This window comes from Ustilaginoidea virens, chromosome 4 (genome assembly GCF_000687475.1).
Source record: "Ustilaginoidea virens chromosome 4, complete sequence".
Taxonomy (NCBI): Eukaryota; Fungi; Ascomycota; class Sordariomycetes; order Hypocreales; family Clavicipitaceae; genus Ustilaginoidea; species Ustilaginoidea virens.
The window spans coordinates 3617489-3637714 of record NC_057319.1 but is presented as its reverse complement, the minus strand read 5'-3'; the positions used below and the strand labels follow the sequence as shown (position 1 = coordinate 3637714).

Here is a 20226-nt window from a genome sequence, read left to right as displayed (position 1 = left end):
CTTTGCCAACTTGGGATTGGACCAATCTGTTGTCTTGGGAGTCGAGGCAGAAATCGCGCTTCCAGATATACGTCCGGACTGAAAGAAAAAGAACCACAATAGGAAATACACTAGCTTTTTCTTTTCTTTTCTTTTGTTCACTTTTCTTTTCTTTTCTTTTCTTTTCCCCCTTCTGTCCGTCCTTATTCTTCTCCGGAGCACCCCTCGTTTGCTGGGGAAAAGGATGTCGTCTAGGCGGTCGTGAAGCCTGCGCCAGAGGCACGGGGGACGCATCGTCATGACTGGCATGCCAGTAGAGTACATAGTTCCCTTTTGGAACGGAACGGTCATGTCCACCCAGTTATAAGCTAGTGCGCCATGATCCGTCGTCGGTGGATCGGCAGCGGAGGTTCGCGTGCTCAACAAGCTTTTCCGCCGTCAACATCGACGCCGTCATGCCGGCAAAGTCGGCAACCATGTTCGTTTCTGTCGCGACTCCGTTTTTACATCAGCCGGCCAGTTCGCCATGACGAGGTGATGAAAGTCGGACGGCAGATGGACGGCAGATGGACGGCAGATGGACGGCAGATGGACGCAAGGCAGGCCAACAACACAAAGAGTCTGGTTACTGACTGAACGATCCAACCTTGACACCTCCGCTCAGTCGTGTGGCCGCCTCCGCCGCCGCCGCCGCCCACCCTCCTCCACTGGTTCGGATGGCTTGAAATCACTCACCGTTTTGCAGCAAAGGGAGCAGAGGTGTCGAAAGTCGGGTGATCTTCTTGCCTTTGCTCTCGGGAAGGGTGCGGGAGGATAGTCGACCATGCTAGTAGCGCAATGGGGATAAGTTGCGGTGTGCTGGCAATGTCCAGGCCGGACAAACCGCGAACTAGCCGCACATCAGCTGCGTGTAGTTGATCCCGAGCCATCCGGCGTTTGCCTCGTCCGACGATGGCCAGCAAGCATTGAGCACCGGCCGCTGGCGACCGAGGCCTTTTCGTTTGAACGGAGGTACCCCATCTCCAAGCCGTTGACGTGCAGATGAAAAGCCACGGGGTCGGTGGTGGTTGCCGGCTATTGGATAGCCTGAGCCGCCACGCCTTCGGATTCGCCCCGTCCGTTAGCCAAACTGCTCTGAGATTGCAGGTGGTTGGTTAATCAATGTCAAGCCCCCCCCCAACTCATAAGTCGTGGGATGGAAGCGGAACGGTCGGGCAGGCAGGCATTCAGCGCCGCAGATTCTCGGGTGGCCCATGGACATGACTAGGAGGTAGGTAGTAGGTCGGTCCTCTTGTCTCGAAGAACCCAGGCGGGAATTTGGGAATCTTGCCATGAATCCACTGCCAACTATTGAACCATGCTAGAAGTACCAAAGGGAAATACCAAGGTGCGAAGAATCGATCCATGGGCTCGTGACCTGCTTCAAGGGAAATTGTTGCGTCCAGTACTCCGTAAATGTGCCACAGTCACTAATGCTTAGGTATAGAGCATGCCGAAGCGGGACAGGTCAACCAGGTTTCCAGCCACGACTTTTTGCTGGGCAGAACCGCTGCGGTTCTATGTATACTCTGTCGATTCGGTACTCTTTTTCTTCCCCCGGATTATTTACTTTGCTTGTTCCCAGGCACGAGACAAGACTCACCTCACGCGATCATGGCATTGTCATGGGAGCCGGGTTCTTCCATAGGTGGGGCAAGTCACCCTTGAGCACGACGATGCAACTCCAACCCGTCCGTCCGTCCCGTCTGGTGACTCTGGGACCCCCTCCCCTGTGTGAAGGGTCCGTTGCATGGTGTTCAACACTTGCCGGGGGGGGGGAGGGGGGGGGGGGAATCATGTGAGTCGAGCCAGCGAACAGCTAGCTGAACGAGGTAGCGGAAGAAAGCTCACATGCATGTAAGCTCCCCAGAAATCCCCAGCCAGCCAGAGAAGTCGCCTCGGGTGGAATTGGAAGCAGCGATGCGGCGGCGGCAACCGAGGCGCTGCGGGCTGGGTACTCCGCATGTACTTGGTACTTGGAAGTTGGCGTCGACCTCGAGGGATGCTAGTCCGCCCGGGGTACACGATACACGGCACTCCGAGCTGCAGGCACCCTGCGCCCAAGCACGGCGTACCGTGTCGTGTCATGTTATGTTCGTAGGTACCCGCCGTTTCCCTCGAGTGAGCGCCAGAAGGCCAGCGCATCAGCTTTTGGAGTTGAAAAGTTGAAACGATAGAACCTGGTGTTACGACATTTTTCACCAAATTTCCACGCGGTATCAAGGAGCTGTTGGCGCGAGGCGATTCTGCGACGACACGCCCCCGGGGGTTTCCTTTGTCTCATTTCACAAACTCAGCCGCCTGGCTGGCTGGTGGACAGTGGAAAAGCATCGTGAGAATCTGACAGTCAGTCAGTCAGCACGGGGCAAGGGGCAAGGGGCCAGGGGCAAGGGACAAGGGGCAAGAGGCACGCGGGACCGTACAAGAGGGAAATGGCCCGATGCCCTTTTTTTTTTTTTTTTTTTTTTTTTTTTTTTTTTTTTTTTCCCTCTTTTCGAGCAGCATGGCTCTCTTTTTTCTTTCTTTCTTTTTTTTTTTTTTTTGTTTTAAAACCCCAACTCTTTTTTTGCTTCCCCCCCCCCCCCCCCCCCCCCCCAACACCCATTTCTTCCCCCCGTCCAGCCTCGATGTAATTTCCGGCCCCGGCTTGGTGTTCCCCACCACCTCGTGCGGCGTGCCCATTCAGGACGGCTTAGCTGGCAGTCTATCGGTTGTTTATTGGTCGCACGGGAGATTATCCTGCCACTTGCCGAGCACGGAGTTAGTTTTCATGCCATGCCATGCCATGCCATCAGTCAGACCAGAGAACGCGTGGTATTGTGCTCGGTAGCGTACGGAGATGCAGACGCCCAGCCCACTCTTGATTTCGGCACCCGCCTCGGCCCTCACTCCGGAGCCCGCACGCGCCCAGCGCCGCTTGGCGCAAACCTCTCCGTCTCCAATGACTGACCATGCTCGAACGAGACGGAAGAAGAAGAGATGAAGAAAAAAAAAACAAAAAAAGAAAGAAAAAACGTAGCATACGGAGAGTAACGCAGAGGCAGTTTCGCGCCGGCTGTCAGCTATGCAGGTCGCGAGGCCATCGGGCTTGTCCAACCAGCCGCCACGCCAGTTGCCATGCCCGTTGCTGCCAGCTGCCGGCCGGCAGCTAGTCGTCTCGCCCTGATACCATCATTGTCCCTTTCCTTTGCCATTGCCTTTGCCTTCCCATATGCACGATGAAACGGCTCGTTTACAAACAACCATCCCCGCTCCGAGTCTGCCGGCAAACCAAACCGTCCCTGCGATGTTTCAACCAGCCGTAATTTCAGGCAAGGGTAGCTCGCTCGCCCAGCGCCTCTCTCTCTTTCCCTCTCTCTCTCTCTCTTCTCCTCTCGTCTTTGAACTTTAATTTTAATTTTAATTGGTTTCATTCTGTTTTCATCTCGAGTTTCATTCATCTCCTGTCACGTGTGCTCAGCCCACTGCCACTGCCACTGCCACTGCCACTGCCAAGGACCTTGGCGTGTCCGTTTCTTGCACGAGGTACGGAGTACATACGTACGTTACCGAGTACCGCCCCCGGACAGACGAGACCCCTCCCGATGCAACAGATGCAACAGATACAACAAAAGCAAGTGATGCAAAGCGACTGCTTTTCCTAAACTCCGCCTGCCTGAGCAGTGAGCCAAAAAGAAAATGAGAAGAAAAAGAGCAAAAAAGCAAAAAAACAAAAAAACAAAAAAAAACAAAAAGAAGCTTATGGCTGTAAGAGCCAAGCGAGAAACATCTCTCCAACCTTCCAGATCCGGTCCGAAATTCTTACAGTAGTCTGTGATATTGCCAAGTCATGAGCCATTCCTGACCCAAAACCAGTAGCCTTTCTTGTCCCTCTGTCGTTCATTTCCAATCAAATCGGCTACCCACTCCCATATACACCATTTCATATTTCACCTCCCCCCCCTCTCTCCCCCCTGCCCTAGCCCGATGCTTTGAATACCGGAGCCGGCACTGGTGTCACCTTATTTTTCGAGCTCTTGGCGCCTTGGGCACTTGGCGGAGGGCTCTGCTGAGTCTCGGCAATGGCCGTCCTGTCCTTTCGTTTTCTCGGTTTCCCATCCTCCTTCTTGTCTGTCAGAGGCTTGGGCGGCACGACACGAGTGGGCACGAGTACAGGAGAAACTTTTCCCGGGACTGACGGCGCAGGCGCGGCTGTCCGCCTCGGCGCAGTGGCTGGCGTGGCAATCTTCCTGCTCTTCGACTTGCATGATTTTGCCGGTGTTGTCGTCGCAGCCGGTTGCGAGCAGGGAATGGTAGGCGGGAGCACGGGTGTTTGTCTCTTGACAGTCGAGCATGAGCGCTCGTCGGAACCAAGATCGGGACTGGCATTCCTGAGCGTCTTTTGCTTCTTTGCCTTGCTCTCTGCAGAGAGATTCTCCTCCTTCAGTTGCTCTGCTGCGGCCGTGGCCTCGTCTTCGGACGAAAGCTTTCTCTTGCCCTTTCGAGTCGCATCCGATTCCTCGTTGCGCTTCTTCTTCTTCTTCCTCTTCTCCGTCTTCTCCTCTTCCTCCTTCCCTACCCCCTTTGCTTGTGCGGGCTTGGATGATGATGATGATGATGATCTGGCAGCAGGAACATGAGCATCCGGCATTTCGGTGTCCTCTTCCCGCTCCGAAGTCGAATCATCTCCTATCTGGCCCATCGACGTGCTGACACCAAATGGCTGGTATCTCGCCTTCAGGCCCTTTGGTTGCGGGCGTCCGGCTTGTTTCGAGGCCGCTGACCCAACGGACGAGGTGCTTGCGACTGTATCCCCAAGTTGGGTGATTCTCTTGACATGCATCACTTGCTCAACTGGCCTGGGTCCTATAGGGGAAAATGGTCAGCCATATTCTCACTGCGTCTGCGTCGGCATCGGCATCGGCATCCCTTTCCAAAACCAGGGAGAGAGTGAGTAGAACAAAGAGAAAAAGGAAGAAGAAAGGAGAAAGGAGAGGAAGAAGAAGAAGAGGAAGAAATGGAAAAAAGAAAAAGAAGCGCGTACCAGATTGGTACCGAACCCCGTCCGCAGAGGGAATCAGAATTTGGATTGAGCTCTTAGGCGTCATATTGTCAAATGAAATCCCGTAATCTTCCCCCGCGTGCGAGAAAATCCTATCGCCTTGGTTGAACTGATCCAACGGTATCTCCATATTCTGGACGACGGAAATCGGCAGGTTAGCAGGCACAGTAAAGTACCAAACATGCTTTCCTTGCGTATTGGCCTGGCTGCAGATTCGAGCCACGTCCTGCCCATTGGCTCCATCGTTGCTCTTGCGAAGGACGAAATCAGGGGCAATGAAATCTTGGGGAGCGGTTGGACCGTCGTCTCTCCGGTCGGCCATGTGCATTGATTCATCGGCGTCATTTCCGTCAGAGTCACCCGAAGAAGAGTCCTTCCTCTTGCCGCTCCTTCTAGCGACGAGAGCCGTTTCATCATCGTCGCTCTTCTCCTCGCTAGAGCTAGTATCTGAAGCGCCATTCGTTGCATCGCCATCAGCCGATCGTTTGGCAGGCTTGCGTTCCGCATCTGCCTTTTTCTCGCTCGACTTCTCGCTTTCGGAGTCTCGCTCACTTTCGCTGGACTCGCTATCTGCGTCGGGGGTATCACCGCCTTCACTTTCCCCCCCGTCTGAGTCGGATGCGGATGCGGATGCGGATGCGGATGCGGATGCGGATGCGGAAGTGGAAGTGGAAGTGGAAGTGGAAGTGGAAGTGGAGCTGGGGTTGGATGCACTCTTGAGCGGCTTCTTGTTGGCTGTCCCTTTCTCTTCACCTTTCCCCGGCTCTGAATCAGACTCGGACTCGGACTCGGATTCAGAACGGCTGGTACTGCCATCCGAGGATGACTGTTCCCCTTTCACCGACAGAGCAGTGCTGACTGATGCGCGACTCTTAGCCGTGCTTTTCCGCTCGTCGTCGCTGTCGGCAATCTCGTCGTTCCTGGCCGCCTTGTTGGGCTTGGCCTTGGGCTTGGGATTGGCCTTGGGCTTGGCCTTGGCCTTTGATGGTGCCGCAGCTGGGGGAGCTAGTTTCCGCAAAAAGTCGGCGCCTCCTTCATCGTCGCTGCTGCTGCTGCTGCTGCTGCTGCTGCTGCTGCTGACGCTACCGTCCTCATCCTCACTGTCGCCACCGAAAATGGTCTTATTGATGGCACCGCGCTCCTTCTTGATCACGGGTGCTGCTCTGGCGGCGGGTCGTTTGTTGTACTGTGCTTCGGCGCCGAGGCCCTTTTTGGTGTCCTCGATGTGCTTGCTCAGGGAGTGTACCTTGAAAGGCCCCTTGGGAGGCATTGTGAGCAATTGATTGGCAGGCTCGTGGCCGTTGTGAAATCACAGTGCGCAGCCCAAGCTTTTTTCATGAAGATGAAGATCTGGAAGCGGAAAGTCTTGGGAAGTCGCGAAAGTCGCGAAATTACTTTTTTGCTTTGGGCCCCACATTCGCGCCTGCCCTCGCGCGACGTGCGCATACGTACTGTATATTTGTTTATCTTATCGGGCAAGTCTTTTTCACTTGACTTTCTTCTCACCCCGGTCGCTGTCCAACCTGTTGGTATGTAGTATGTATCAACTGTTACTTCTTCCGTACACGAACATACGTCTTGAAGCACCAGATAAACTTGCAACCCTCCGAGTCCTTGACCCCTCAAATGCCTCTTGCGTCATGTCATGGTCGTCGTCGCGCAAGTGTCGCTAGCAGTGGCTCGGATTACCTCCTCAACCTATCATGTCTAGCAGTAAACGACGAAAGCTGGATGGACAAGGACATCCTCCTTGTATGTTTTGCTCCTTTCTTTTCAGAGTACCTGATCCCGTCTGTTTTCTCGTTGAGCAATTGCATAAGATAGAGAGCGCTGTTCCGGAAGTAACCAGACAAGGTGTCTAATACAAGCCTTAGCCCCAGCCAATGCCGTCAGTGCCGTCAGTGCCGTCAGTGCGATTGCAGCTCGTCGGCGTCTTGGTGCGTCTGCTGCGTCTGCCGCGTCCGCCGTACAGAACAAGGAAACGCCAGCGCAGTCATTGGGCCCCAGCACAAACTCTTTCAGTGCCCTTCAATCTCCCAAACCCAACAGACAAGCGGCCAGATGTCCTAAAAAGGGTGGCCTGCAAGCTTCTTCGCGGCGCAATGATGCGGATCAGCCAAGCACTCTGACGCCCCTGAAGAGCACAAGGTGAAGCGTCTCAAAATGGCCCTCCTCAATCTACCGTACTTGCTGATCAGAAGAGAAAAGCCGAGCAGCAGATGTTGAATCTCCTGACGAGAAATCGCAATCGTCTGCGTCTCAACCCCAGATCATAAGCTATTCGTCCTTCCAACTGATAAAAAACAACCATCGAGTTAATGCTGATGGCGTTTTGGAACTGATGCTTAATGAGGGCGAGGTAATGGACTGGCACTCCCATTCCGATCTAGTCGGCTCAGCTGATCATGAGCCGTAGCGGTTTTTGATGCTTGGAAGTTTTGGGTTACGAGTAGTCAGCGGCGCGGCCACCATGGCCGGAGCAATTCTGCGCGCCTCCGATACTATCTACTGGGCTCAAGCTCCGCAATGCTTGGCTCTGCCGGTTATTCGAACCATACAGGATTCAACGCTGGAAATACACAACGACCCCAATTCAAACAACCTGAGAAGGTTGGGCCGCCTCTCTCCATTGTTTAGGAGGATATGGAACGAAGGAGCGGGGAAGGACAATGCGACCGCTGCCAATAGGTCGTTTCAGTTTGTTCGTGTTTTGTGTGAATCGTTACAGAGATGAAGGTACCGCTGACATGACGGTAGATTGGATGCGCAAACGATGTTCCCAATAAATCTGCCATCCAAGAGTTGGCCTCCCCGCCTGCATGGAACAAGATGCTGGCTTCCATGGCACCAGCAATCTCGGCAGGGCGGCCGTGGACAGCATTCGTTTGTGGCCCAAAGTCGGCCGGAAAATCCACGTTTGCAAGATTCATGACGAATCGCCTCCTGACTTCGTTGGGAGATTCAAGAACCACAAGGCGAGTGGCTGTTCTCGATCTTGACCCGGGGCAACCCGAGTTTGCCCCTCCTGGAACGGTTTCGCTAGTTAGCCTTTCGCGACCCAACTTTGGAGTCCCCTTCACTCACGCCGCTTTTGACGACCCCGGAAACTTAATCGTGAGATGCCACTCTCTAGCGTCGGTGACAACCGCCTCGGCGCCCGATCTATTCCTTGCATGCGCCATCGATTTATACGAGACTCATCACCGATCAATGCGCGACTGTCCCCTAGTCATTAATACTCCTGGATGGATTCTCGGCACTGGCCTAGATCTTTTGGTGGAGCTGATTACGAAGATTCATCCGGCAGAAGTCATTTACATGTCGGAAGACGGCCCCGCCGATGTGGTTGAAGTTTTGCGGGACGCAACAAGGACCAACTTCACAGCTCTCCCGTCTCAGCCTTCAGAGTTCATGTCCCGGACTGCTGCACACTTTCGATCCATGCAAGCCATGGCATATTTCCATTCACAACCGTCGATTGGCGCCAAGCCGACAAGCTGCTCTTCGATCAAATGGTCGGCTCGGCCACTGAGCACAATGCGGCCGTACAGCGTTCGCTACCAAGGCAAGAATAGCGGCATATTGGGCCTTCTCATGTACGACTTTCAGTCCTCGCCGGATCTACTGGCAGCTTCCATAGACGGCTCTATATTGGCGGTAGTGGAGATAGAGGAGGCCGCGGCTTTTCAAGGGCTTGGCAGCATTTCGGGACAAGTAGGAGACGCCGGGCCATCGATGGCCGCAGACATCACCGTCTTGAGGACCAGAGAAGGGTTGCCGTATATGGAAAATCCATCGGATGGGACGCTGGACCCTAGATACTGCAAAACTATCGGGCTAGTTCTTGTCCGAGGCATCGACACCGAGGCTCGGTGCCTGCAAGTCATTACTCCACTACCACTGGCAAAGATGGAGCAGCTCAGGTCCGACGGTAGAAGCGTAGTTCTGATTCACGGCCATTTCGACAGTCCTCACTGGGCATATGCTGAGGATCTGCACGATAAATCTTATGCAGATGAATTGGCAGACAAGGAAGTCGAAGCCGAGACATCGGACGGGGAAACCAGCGGCGAAGATGACAGCAGCCATAGGACTACTACACAAGCCCACGCGGTAGGCGCCCATGCGGTATCGACGGTACCCTGGATAGAAGTCTTGAAGGGTAGTGAGAAGAGGCCGGTAGGATCTCGCGTTTGGAGGGTAAGAAGGGACCTCGGTCGGAACAATACTGAATAGGGGCTTTGAGATGCCATGTAAGCCATTTTCCCCCGGATTCATCACCCTCAACGACCCGTGACAGCGTATGCAAACTTCCCATCTTCACTCCGACGAAAAGGTATGTCGGGTCACTGTGTATCATTGCGTTATAAGCACGTGTCGCAATCACTTTTGGCATACTCAATCACGACTTGCCCACTCCAGTATGATTCCACCCGACTTGAACGTCTTTTATCCCAACGAAGAATCCATTGCTTCTGGTAGCGGCAGGCTGTGCGCAGGTAAACCGGTTTATGTCTTGGCTCCCGAGTCGATGCTGAGCCCATGTTGAACCATTCATGACTCACATTCTTCCCAACGGTATTAGTCGGCGCGTGGCGTCAGTTATTCCGAGCTAAGACGTCTCGTAGCCAGTCAGTCATACGAGACACGGTGTTGGCAGGCTCGCAGCCACGCCGGGTTGCCGTTGTGAAAATAATTTAAAAGGGGAAATAGGTCACTGCGAACGCCCATAATAGCCAGACTTTCGCGATTTCGCCCGCACCTAGGTAGCGGCATAGAACCGCCTCTAAAATCAATTCTAATATTTCTAATCGCTTTTTCTCGTCCGTTTACCCCCCTTACCTATAGCGCATTACATCTAAAGAGTAAGCGTAGTAAGCACGAACGAAGTAATAGATATTAATAGAGGGAATAAAGGCGGCATTACATATAGCCGCTATAACCCAACTACTACGATTGCGAATAGCATACAATATTACTAGACCGAGGCCAAGCCTACCTAAAAGCAGATACAACCTATAGCTAATATTATTAAAGACTTCATAAAAGAGCTATAGGACTATATCCCCCTAGTAGTACTAGGAAAAGTACGAGAGGCTATAAATTTTATAGTAGAAACCGCCTAGCAAGAGACCGACCTAAGAAATATCTATACCCCTATTAGAACCCTTGTTAAAATCCTATAGTAGCCTACTAGGCTGCTGGCCTTATGCCCTACTGGCCTACTAACCTTCTGGCCCTTATACCGCCTCTTGGACTTATTGTCGGAATCGCTGTCGCAAGGTGCCCAATTGGGCACATTGCGACGGATGTGCCGCGCACACCCGTTGCGCACGATGTGGCCACTTTGCCCCTGTGCCCCTGAGCCCGGTAGGGCACGCGGGCAGTCCGGCCCGACTGCGCCGATGCACGTGACATCAGCACACGCACAAAAAGACCACATCGTGTAATTACCCTCTTTTGCTTCCTTTCTTTCCTCTTAGTTAGTCAGTCATAATCAAAGAAGTAATCATACCTTTAACCGGTGACCTCACGGTACATGATACCACGCGCGCGACCCTACGGATAACTGGGTACCCCGAGTTTATATCAACACTTATGGTAGTATTACCTTAGGCCTTTGCCTTTTACCTTAAGGATTTTCAGTGGATTATTTACTGTATATCAAGTAAGGTAGGCCTTATTGAAAAGGTGTGGCATTGCTAAATTAGCGTGGTTGCCTACTAGCGTGGTGGCGGCCTACTAGCGTGGTGTGGCATTACTAAATTAGCGTGGTGGCCTACTAGCGTGGTGGCTAGTCCACTAGTGTGGTGGTTAGTCACTAGCGTGGTGGCTAGTTACTAGTGCGGTGACTAATTACTAGTGCGGTGGTTAGGGTGGTTGGAAAGGTCGGATATAGCAGGGTTGCTGACGTATCATAGCGAGCATTACGGGGAGCCCTCTTACTGGCTTCCCTGGATGCCTGGGCCCACCCCTCCTTCGTATATATATAGGATAGCTTTCCCCCTTCTTTCTAGATAGTAGAAGGGTAGCACAATCGAGTCTGTTAATGCACTATATGCCTCTTAACTTCTTACCTTCCCTGCGTTTTCTGGTTATCTTATATTTGCCTTGCCTTTACACTTGCCCTGCTTTATAGCACTTGTATAGTCTTAGGACTTGGTGAAAAATCTAGTATTATACTAAGATTAGTTCATAGGTCGCAGACAGTCTCGTGCCATCTAGCTAGCTAGTAAGGCTCTGCTTTTATAGTGACCTTGAGAATTGCAATAACCCTAATATAGATAATTAAAACTATAATTAATAAGGCTATATATGTTGGTGTTACATCAAGGGGTACCCAGTTGTACGTAGGGTTGCGCGCGTGGTATTAAGTACCGTGAGGTCACCGGTCAAAGGTATGATTACTTCTTTAATTATAACTGTCTAACTAAGAGGAAAGAAAGGAAGCAAAAGAGGGTAATTATATAATGTGGCCTTTTTGTGCGTACCGTAGTTACGTATATCGGCGCGGTTGGGCCGGGCTGCCCGCGTGCCCTACCGGGCTTAGGGGCACAGGGGCAAAAGGGGCAAAAGTGGCCATATCGTGCGCAACGGGTGTGCGCGGCACATCCGTCGCAATATGCCCAATTGGGCACCTTGCGATAGCGATTCCGATACTGGCAGCTTCTCTTTTTATAGAAGCAAATATCGGAATCGCTAGGATATAAAGCGCATATATAGAAAGAAAAGTGCGGCGCGGTCTCGGCAGGTTGTGCCGCCGATAACGCTATCGCGCCGCGCGGCCGGCTTATATAGGCTCATACCGTACAGCCGGTATATTAAATATCGCAGCTAAAACAAAAGGGCAGAAAAGGGGCAGTATTGCATATAATATTGAATATAGGAAAATCTACACACTTGCCACCTATAATATTACTAATACCTTCTAAATGCAGTCAGATATTAACCGACCTCTTTATCTACCCTTCTATATGTATAATAGCCTTATTTTGGTCGACGAAGGTCTTAAGGGCTTTATTAGGCGTTCCTTTAGTTATTACGTCGGCGAGATTATTATTCTTATTGATCCAATGGATCTTATAAATCTCCTGGCGCTTGTATGACTATTGTAGGGCTATAATATCTATTATAAGCCTCTTTTCCTTAGTAGTGCCTAGCTTGACTAGGCATTCGTATAGCGAAAACGAATCTGTATATATAACTGTGGGGATCTTCGGCAATCCTAGCCTATTGGTAATTATATTAAGGGTCGTGCCTATCGTATATGCGATATCGACCCCTTGCACTATGCTATATAGCTCCGAAGCGAGTGCGTTGCGTGTTACCCGCTTGCTCTTTATAGAGCTATAAGTAATGATGTTACTGGTCAGCTGGAAGGCGTTATTCGCAGTATCTGCCTTATTCCTTAGCATAATTACGTAACCAATCTAGGAGCTTAAATCTTTATTGTTGGCAAAGGATCCGTCAATAAATATAAAGATCTTAGCTATAGTAAGGGCTAAATTGATATACCGTAAGCCACAATCCTGGTTATTGCGCTGCCATTAAAGGCGCTTATTCAACCTTGCGATATCTTTAGGGTTAGATTGCTAGTATTATACTGCGATAGATAGGTCGAAAGACGCCTTAGGCTGGCAGACTATAGCCACGTAAGCACCGCGAGTATGTTATTCGATATAATTATGCTGGGCTGTGGGCGTATTCTTATTGATGGTCGCGATCTTCTTACTTTGACCTTTTTGGCATAATATTATACTGTTAGTATTAGCCGTCAGTATATACCCGTTAAATATTAGGGGCATAGTTAGTAATAGCTTCGTTTTAGGCTTAGCGTTAAAGCCTGCCTTAGTAAGCTCTAATTCTTTCTATTAGAAGAAGGTATTATCACTTAGGCTAAGGGTATTGTCAGTCTGTATACCTACGATACCGAAGCATATGCTAGTATCGCCAGCATAGTCAGGAATATTAGTACGGTTAGTAACGCTATTACGGTTAGTAACACCAGTACGGTCGTTACTAGTAGATATCAGTAAATAGGGGTTATAAGTCGATATGGTTATGCCTAACTTCTCGCGATAGTGCCGGAAGTATATTACCCACCAATAGGTGCCTGCCTCAGCTATTCCGTATAGTGGCTTTACCACTTCTATAATCGTATTATCGGGGTATTAATACGCTATTTACTTAAGTAGCTTAGCGATAATTAAATGATTGAGGGTTGTAGAAGATTACATATAAGCCTGCGTGATATTACGTATCTAAAGGAATAGGCCGTAAGAATATTATAGTGATGGAGCTATTGATATTAGTAGCCTTTAATTCGCCCGTTGAATTATAGGGGATTAAGTCAATATTAATTGCTTCTCGTTATTACTATGACCTTATATTATAAGCCTAGACTTCTCGTATAGCGTATCTATACCTTTGCCCTTTATCTCTTGTACTATATGTAAGTTAAAGAGGCGTTAGGCGCTATATTTGCCGATATTAAAGGTAATAAATCGGAATATATCGCGGGCTTATAATGCTTCTACCTCTATATGGTTAGACTATTCGAAAGGGTTTCCTAAGGTTATGATCTTCCCTTCCTGGTGTAATTGACTAATAAGCTATAGGTTGGCTTACTCTTTCGCGGTTAGGAAAGAGGCATTAATAATGGTATTAGAAGCGATAGTATTAACGAGAGCCTCTTCTTAGTCCTTATTGATTATGACGTTGGATACCACCCTTGCTAGTAATATTAGCCTAATTTGATTAGGGCTAGTAGCTGGCGATGGATATATTGCGGCTAGAGGTGCGGCTGCAGCCGGTACCCTAACTTCTAGCCTGCCGGGGCGGGCCGGGCCTTCGGTATAGACGATATCTTTGGGATTATCGGCAGTAGGATCGCTATTAAGGTCGTGGTTATAAGGCTTAACGACTATTAACCGGAACTTGACCAGGCTATATGGCATCTGTACGATATAGGTCTTACTATCAAGGCTGATTAGCTGGTATAGCCTGTGCTATCCACCCTTTTCTTTCTATACCTATATATCGGACTATAGGGGTAGTCGGTAGATAGGCTATATATTTAGGCTATTCTATTAAGTAAGGGTATTGCGAACCTGTCGCTTAGCGAGGCATTTCCTAGCTTCGTTAGTAGCCTTTCGTAATATTAAGGCATATTATAATACTAATAGGCTAGGGGGTGAGTTATCCATAAATCGGGGATATACTCTAAAGATTAGTAATGTGGGTATGAGGCTATTAGGCCTAGCAGAATCATTAACAGCTTTAATAGCTAGCTATAGTTTCTGTTCCTTTATTAATAGGTTGCCTACTTCTTCATTAACGATAATATAGGCTCTGTATAATAGGGCGTAGTATCTTTTGACTTTACTAATACTATAGTGGGCTTTGATGGGGATTTCATCTATATTAATAGAGAAAAGCCGGGCATTATGACGGAATTTAGCAGAGGCGAAGTTTAGACCGGCATCGTAAATTATCCAATCTAGTAGGCCGAGATATATATCGATCCAGCATTCCTTAAGGGCATTCTAAATGTCTTAAGCCTTCTATCATTATGGATCGAGGAATCTAGCTGCCTAGAAGCTTATTGCAGCATCCATAATATGTAATACCGGCCGATTATCAATATAAAGGATATCGATAATAATTTTATAGTTAAATTGGCTAGTATTGTCATCCTTAAGGGTGAATTTAAACCGGTTAGGTGCCTTTATATTCATCTAGTATTAATAGCATATATAGGTAATACTCTCGATAATATTGCGGTTAATATTATTATAACCAGCCTATTAAAGCAATTTGGAGAGCCTATTGATAGAAGGGTGCCCGAATCGACGATATAGCTAACGGATTTCTTATAACGATAGATAGAAGGCAGTAGTATCTATGGTATTAAGAGTCTACTATAGATATCCCTATTTCCTAATAATTGGAACCTTAATATTCCCTTAGATTAATAGGTTATCGATATTATCTAGCTTCACGCCTATCTTATCTATATCCGTAATAGAATAGAGAAAGGGGGTGCTACTATTAAAAACGTAGAAGGGGATATTGCCGAATATTGTCGGAATATTTAGTATACCAGAAGATATAGTAGAGCCTGCTTTAAAATTAATAGTATACTGCTTAGTAGTTGACTCGATCGTTAAAGATTTTATTACTCTTATTAGGGCTTTTACTTGCCCTATACCTGCTATAGATAGGCCGGAGGCGCCGGTATCTAGGAGGATTCTGTAGAAGGTATAATCACTATAATATTCTTCTTTTAGAAAGGCAGAACTCGGTAAAGGTATTTAGAAGGGGTTAATTTGCAGGAAGGCATATTAGTATAATTCATCCTGTAGGGCTTGCAATATCTCGATAGATGAAGAAAGTAATAGTTCTATTTATGCAAGGGCTAAGAAATACTAAGTAGCTATAAATTATGGTGCGATAGCATCCTTTATATCCCAATATATAATCCCTGCTATTATGACTTTAATATCTTTAATGATATCGTTAAAATTAGCATCTTTAAGGGCTTAATCGGCAGTCCTTTTGTATTCCTATAGGAAAATGCGGAATTTCTTCTTATTAGGGGCAGTATGGTTAGAACGGTTCTTTAGCCATTGTGCCTTTAATTCTTATTGCTCTTTATTAGTATAGTTGGATGACTAATATCCTAATTTATTATAAATAAAGTATCTTCTTTAATGGGGCCTAACTAGAAAGGCGCGATGAAAGGCGCGATTCTATTATTGCCGTTAAGGGGGTCTGTATCGTTAGGGGCGTTAATACCAGTTGTGGGATTAACTATATCTACAATCTATGAATAACGCCATATTATTATTAATATTAGCATCTTCAATATCCTGATATTATTAAGGCTGCTATTATTATTAAAGGAATTGATGCTATTGAGTTATATAGGTAGTCTCGTAGATAGAAAGGGATCGCCGTAGGTTAGTAGTAAGGCCTTTAAATATAGAGGCATAACGATATATAGCTTGGCTATATTTAGGGGTATCCCTTATAGCGTTAAGCACTTATCGATGAAGCTCTATATCAGCTATAAAGGGGGGAAAAAGACTATAATATAGGCGCTGAAGTTCCTCTAGTAGGATATTAAGGCATTCTAGCTTTAACTTATTAGGATATTTCGCGATAGTTGATTGGAGCGTTATTCTATTCTAATGGTGCAAATAGAATTGTTCTATGCTCTTATTCTCGAAATGGCTCTTAATTTTGCAGATTATATCGTTAAAAGTAAGGGTATTATAAATACGTTCGATATTATCGAAGTAGTATATCTTAGTATCGCCGATTAGTATAATTTAAAAAGCTTTAGCGAATGTATAATCGGGCAGTCCTAAAAGGCAGTACTTACTCTTAAAGGATACTACCTTTAATATAAGGAAGTCATCTATTTTGCTGCTATATCTATCCTCTATACGATAGCTGCATAAGAGGTCAGATATCTTCTTCGAAATATTATTAAACCCGACCTCTGTATAGGCTTTTTGGGTATAATCTTCTTAGTGGTATTCTGGAGGGTATTCCGGAACGGCTTATTGGTAGCCTTATGGTAGGCTGGCGGGATCTCTGGCTGGGTTATCCTATAACCTAGGTCGGTTTAGGTTTACCGGTCTTATTGCAATTCTCAAGGTCACTATAAAAGCAGAGCCTTACTAGCTAGCTAGATGGCACGAGACTGTCTGCGACCTGTGAACTAATCTTAGTATAAATACTAGATTTTTCACTAAGTCCTAAGACTATACAAGTGCTATAAAGCAGGGCAAGTGTAAAGGCAAGGCAAATATAAGATAACCAGAAAAACGCAGGAAAGGTGGGAGTTAAGAGGCATATAGTGCATTAATAGGTTCGATTGTGCTGCCCTTCTACTATCTAGAAAGAAAGGGAAAAGCTATCCTATATATACACGAAGGAGGGGTGGGCCTAGGCATCCAAGGTAGCCAGTAAGAAAGCTCCCCGTAATGCTCGCTATGCCACATATATAATACGTCAGCAGCCCTACTATATCCAGCCTTTCTAACCACCCTAACCACCGCACTAGTAATTAGCCACCACGCTAGTGACTAACCACCACGCTAGTGACTACCCACCACACTAGTGGACTAGCCACTACACTAGTAGGCCGCCACCACACTAGTAGGCCCACCACGCTAATTTAGCAATGCCACACCTTTTTTAATAAGGCCTACCTTACTTGATATATAGTAAATAATCCACTGAAAATCCTAAGGTAAAAGGCAAAGGCCTAAGGTTGGTAAGACTATTGTAAGTCTAAGAGGCGGTATAAGGATTAGAAGGTCAGTAAGCCAGTAGGGCATTAGGCCAGCAGCCTAGTAGGCTACTATAGGATTTTAACAGGTCTTCCTATTAAAACGGTCCGTTTATCGGCCTAAGTAGGCCGATAGTACCGGGAGGGGTCTGGTGCTATGCCTATCTTTAGTATTATTAGGTGAGGCATTAGAGCCTATGGTTGAGGCATTTGAGCCTATGGTTAAGGCATCTGGGCCTATGGTTGAGGCATCTGGGCCTATGGGTTGTTGCTGCGATACTATAATTCGTAATATTTAGTATTAGGGGCAGCTGTTTTATTAATATTAGGGGCTTGCCTGGTGCTGTTAGGAACGGTAAATCGTGGGATATTAATATTGGCGACTTTAAGGGTATCGCTATCGGGTCCCTCTATTAAGGGAAGTATATTATCGGGGTATATAACCTGACCTTTGGTCCTTATGGGCATACTATAATTCCGAAGGGCATTAGAATAGCCGCCTCGGCTAGCCCGGCTAGGGGTATGACCCCTAGGGTATAGTATTTGGTCGGTCGGGCTATAGTTATCGTCCGTTATATGCTATTATTATTATTGGGAGCTTTCCTTTGTCTCGAATAGCAGCCTATTGTAAATAGGCGCTTTCCCTTTCTATTATAGCGGCCGGCCCCTTTCTTCTTCGGTATTAGTAGTATTGCAAAATGGTGATTCAGAATACTGTTGGAAATGTACTGGATACCGATAGTGGCGTACAAGGCGTTGCAGAATAAAATAAAGAGCTGGTTAAAGATTTAAAGCGCACAAGAGGTTGACTAGAGTAAAGATATTAGGGAAATCTGATTCTAATTATTGGTGACTATTCTAGCTAGAAAGAGGGAATTTTGGGCATATTTCTACTATCTTGAAGAAGTAGTTAAAAATAATAAAAAACCGTAAAAATAGCGAAAAACCCGACGAAAAGTCGGTCTGCCTAACCGTGCCCAGTCTGTGCCCAATATCCTACCCAGTGCCTACCTAATGCCTACCCAACCAAGCCTAGTGGCTTATAGCGGTGTGCCGGATGCCCTATAACAGCCTGCCGTATGGGCCGGAAGCCCTATATCGGTCTGCCGTAAATGACCGGTGTAGCGGGTGACTGTATATAGAAGGCCGAAAGTGCTAGTTTGCCTATTTGGTAATCCCGTAGAAATGCGCCGCCTATTGTGGGCCCTATGGCCCGCTGTGACCGGCCGCTGTGGCCGGCTGTGGGGCGCTATGCTGGTGCCGTGACCGGCGCTATGGCCTACTGTAATCGGCGTTGTGGGGCGCTGTGCCCTATCATAGCGCCTGGTATAGCCACCGCGATATCTTAACGTAGAGACGTTATACGGTAGCGAGACTAGTACCAAAATATAGCTAAAAAGGCGCTAATTTTAATACCCCCTCTGATTAGCAATATAGCTAATCCTAGCGTTAGAATAAAAGAAAGAAACCCTATAAAAAATCAGAAAAAAAAGATGATAATACTATAGGGATTGCAGCCCTAATAGCTGCCGAAATATAGGGAATTTCGGGCTTAGAAGTGGTTTAGTGAGTCTATCCGCAGGTATATCTATCGTGGGTAAATAAGATATTTTTATTAGGCTACCGTAGGCCTTCTTACGTATATACCGGAATTTAAGCAAGATATGCTTAGTGTGGGCATATTAATTTAGGTTATTTGCATTAGAAATAGACCTTTGGTTATCGCAGTATAGTGGTATCGGGCGTTGAATATCAACCTAGATTTCTTTAAATAAATTAGATATCTACTCTACTTCGCGAATCGCTTTAAGTATTATATTAGACTTGGCTTTAAGCGTTAATAAAACTATAGTTGAAGACCGTTTTAACCTCTAGCTAATAGGCCTACCATTCAAGGTAGTAAGATAACCACTAGTAGACTTCGAAGTTAGCCGGTACCTAGTAAAATCGCTGTTAGAAAATGCAGCTAATACTACGGTAGCTTTAGCGGCTCGGTAATAAATGGCTGTATTTGCTGTACCAGCTAAGTAGCGAAAGGCGCCCTTAGCAGCATTAAGCTGTATAGTAGAAGCCTGTTGTATATATCGTGATAGGTATTGCGTTGGAAAGGCAAGGTTAGGTCTTAACATCATTATTAACTATATCGATATCCCTACTAGCTGCTGGAATAAGTATTGATTATTAGCATCTAGCGGCATATCGTTAGCCTTAGTAAGTATACCGGGCTGTAGCGGGATTAGATGCGGTTGTGTGTCCTTAAGGTTAAACTTCTTAAGGACTTCCGCAATAAATTGCGATTAGTATAGCTATAATAGGCCTTTTTCTCTATCCCTAATAATCTGCACTCTTAGAAAGAAGGAGGTAGGTCCTCGGTCTTCTATAGTGTAAACCTTATGGAATTTAGTCTTAAGCTGGTCAATATAGCTAAAATCCGGACCAATAATTAAGCAGTTATCTATATAGGTTATAATAAAGGTATGCGTTCCTTTATTATAGAAAATGGCAGTATTAGAAAGTAACGGCTTAAAACCCTTTTGTATTAGAAGGTCTTTTAACCGTAATTGCTATTCGCGAGGGCCTTATTTTAGCCTATATAAGGCTTTCTTTAATAGTATAACCTGTAATGCAGAAGGGTTATATCTAACCTTAGTAAGTAAGGCTAGAAATCGATAATGCTATTAGTCAGACTATAAGGCTAGGTTAGGTAAGAGTAGGCTTTCTATAAATTCTAGAAAACTAGCTAGAATCTCTATATAAATCGTCTCTAGTAGTTTACTATTTAGAAAGGTACTAATAAAGTCGATCTGCTCTATTTCCTAGTTATTTATAGTAGTAAGAGTAAGGATAATCCTCTATATTGGTAGGA

General features: G+C 47.2%; 3 protein-coding genes across 3 annotated transcripts; 1 reads left to right on the top strand and 2 right to left on the bottom strand.

Moving 5' to 3' along the window:
- Window positions 1-340: 340 nt before the first annotated feature.
- Window positions 341-908, bottom strand: UV8b_05425 (uncharacterized protein; the record flags this gene model as incomplete). The annotated part of the gene is made up of 3 exons (XM_043142922.1): window positions 341-465; window positions 715-805; window positions 879-908. The coding sequence occupies 3 exons, from the start codon at window positions 906-908 to the stop codon at window positions 341-343; spliced, it is 246 nt and encodes an 81-aa protein (XP_042998855.1).
- Window positions 909-3976: 3068 nt separating this feature from the next.
- On the bottom strand, window positions 3977-6329 carry UV8b_05424 (uncharacterized protein; the record flags this gene model as incomplete). Its single annotated transcript, XM_043142921.1, has 2 exons — window positions 3977-4863; window positions 5042-6329. 2 exons carry the CDS (start codon window positions 6327-6329, stop codon window positions 3977-3979), a joined length of 2175 nt encoding a protein of 724 aa, XP_042998854.1.
- Window positions 6330-6762: 433 nt separating this feature from the next.
- On the top strand, window positions 6763-9295 carry UV8b_05423 (uncharacterized protein; the record flags this gene model as incomplete). Its single annotated transcript, XM_043142920.1, has 5 exons — window positions 6763-6811; window positions 6934-7207; window positions 7268-7418; window positions 7476-7760; window positions 7817-9295. 5 exons carry the CDS (start codon window positions 6763-6765, stop codon window positions 9293-9295), a joined length of 2238 nt encoding a protein of 745 aa, XP_042998853.1.
- Window positions 9296-20226: the final 10931 nt, after the last annotated feature.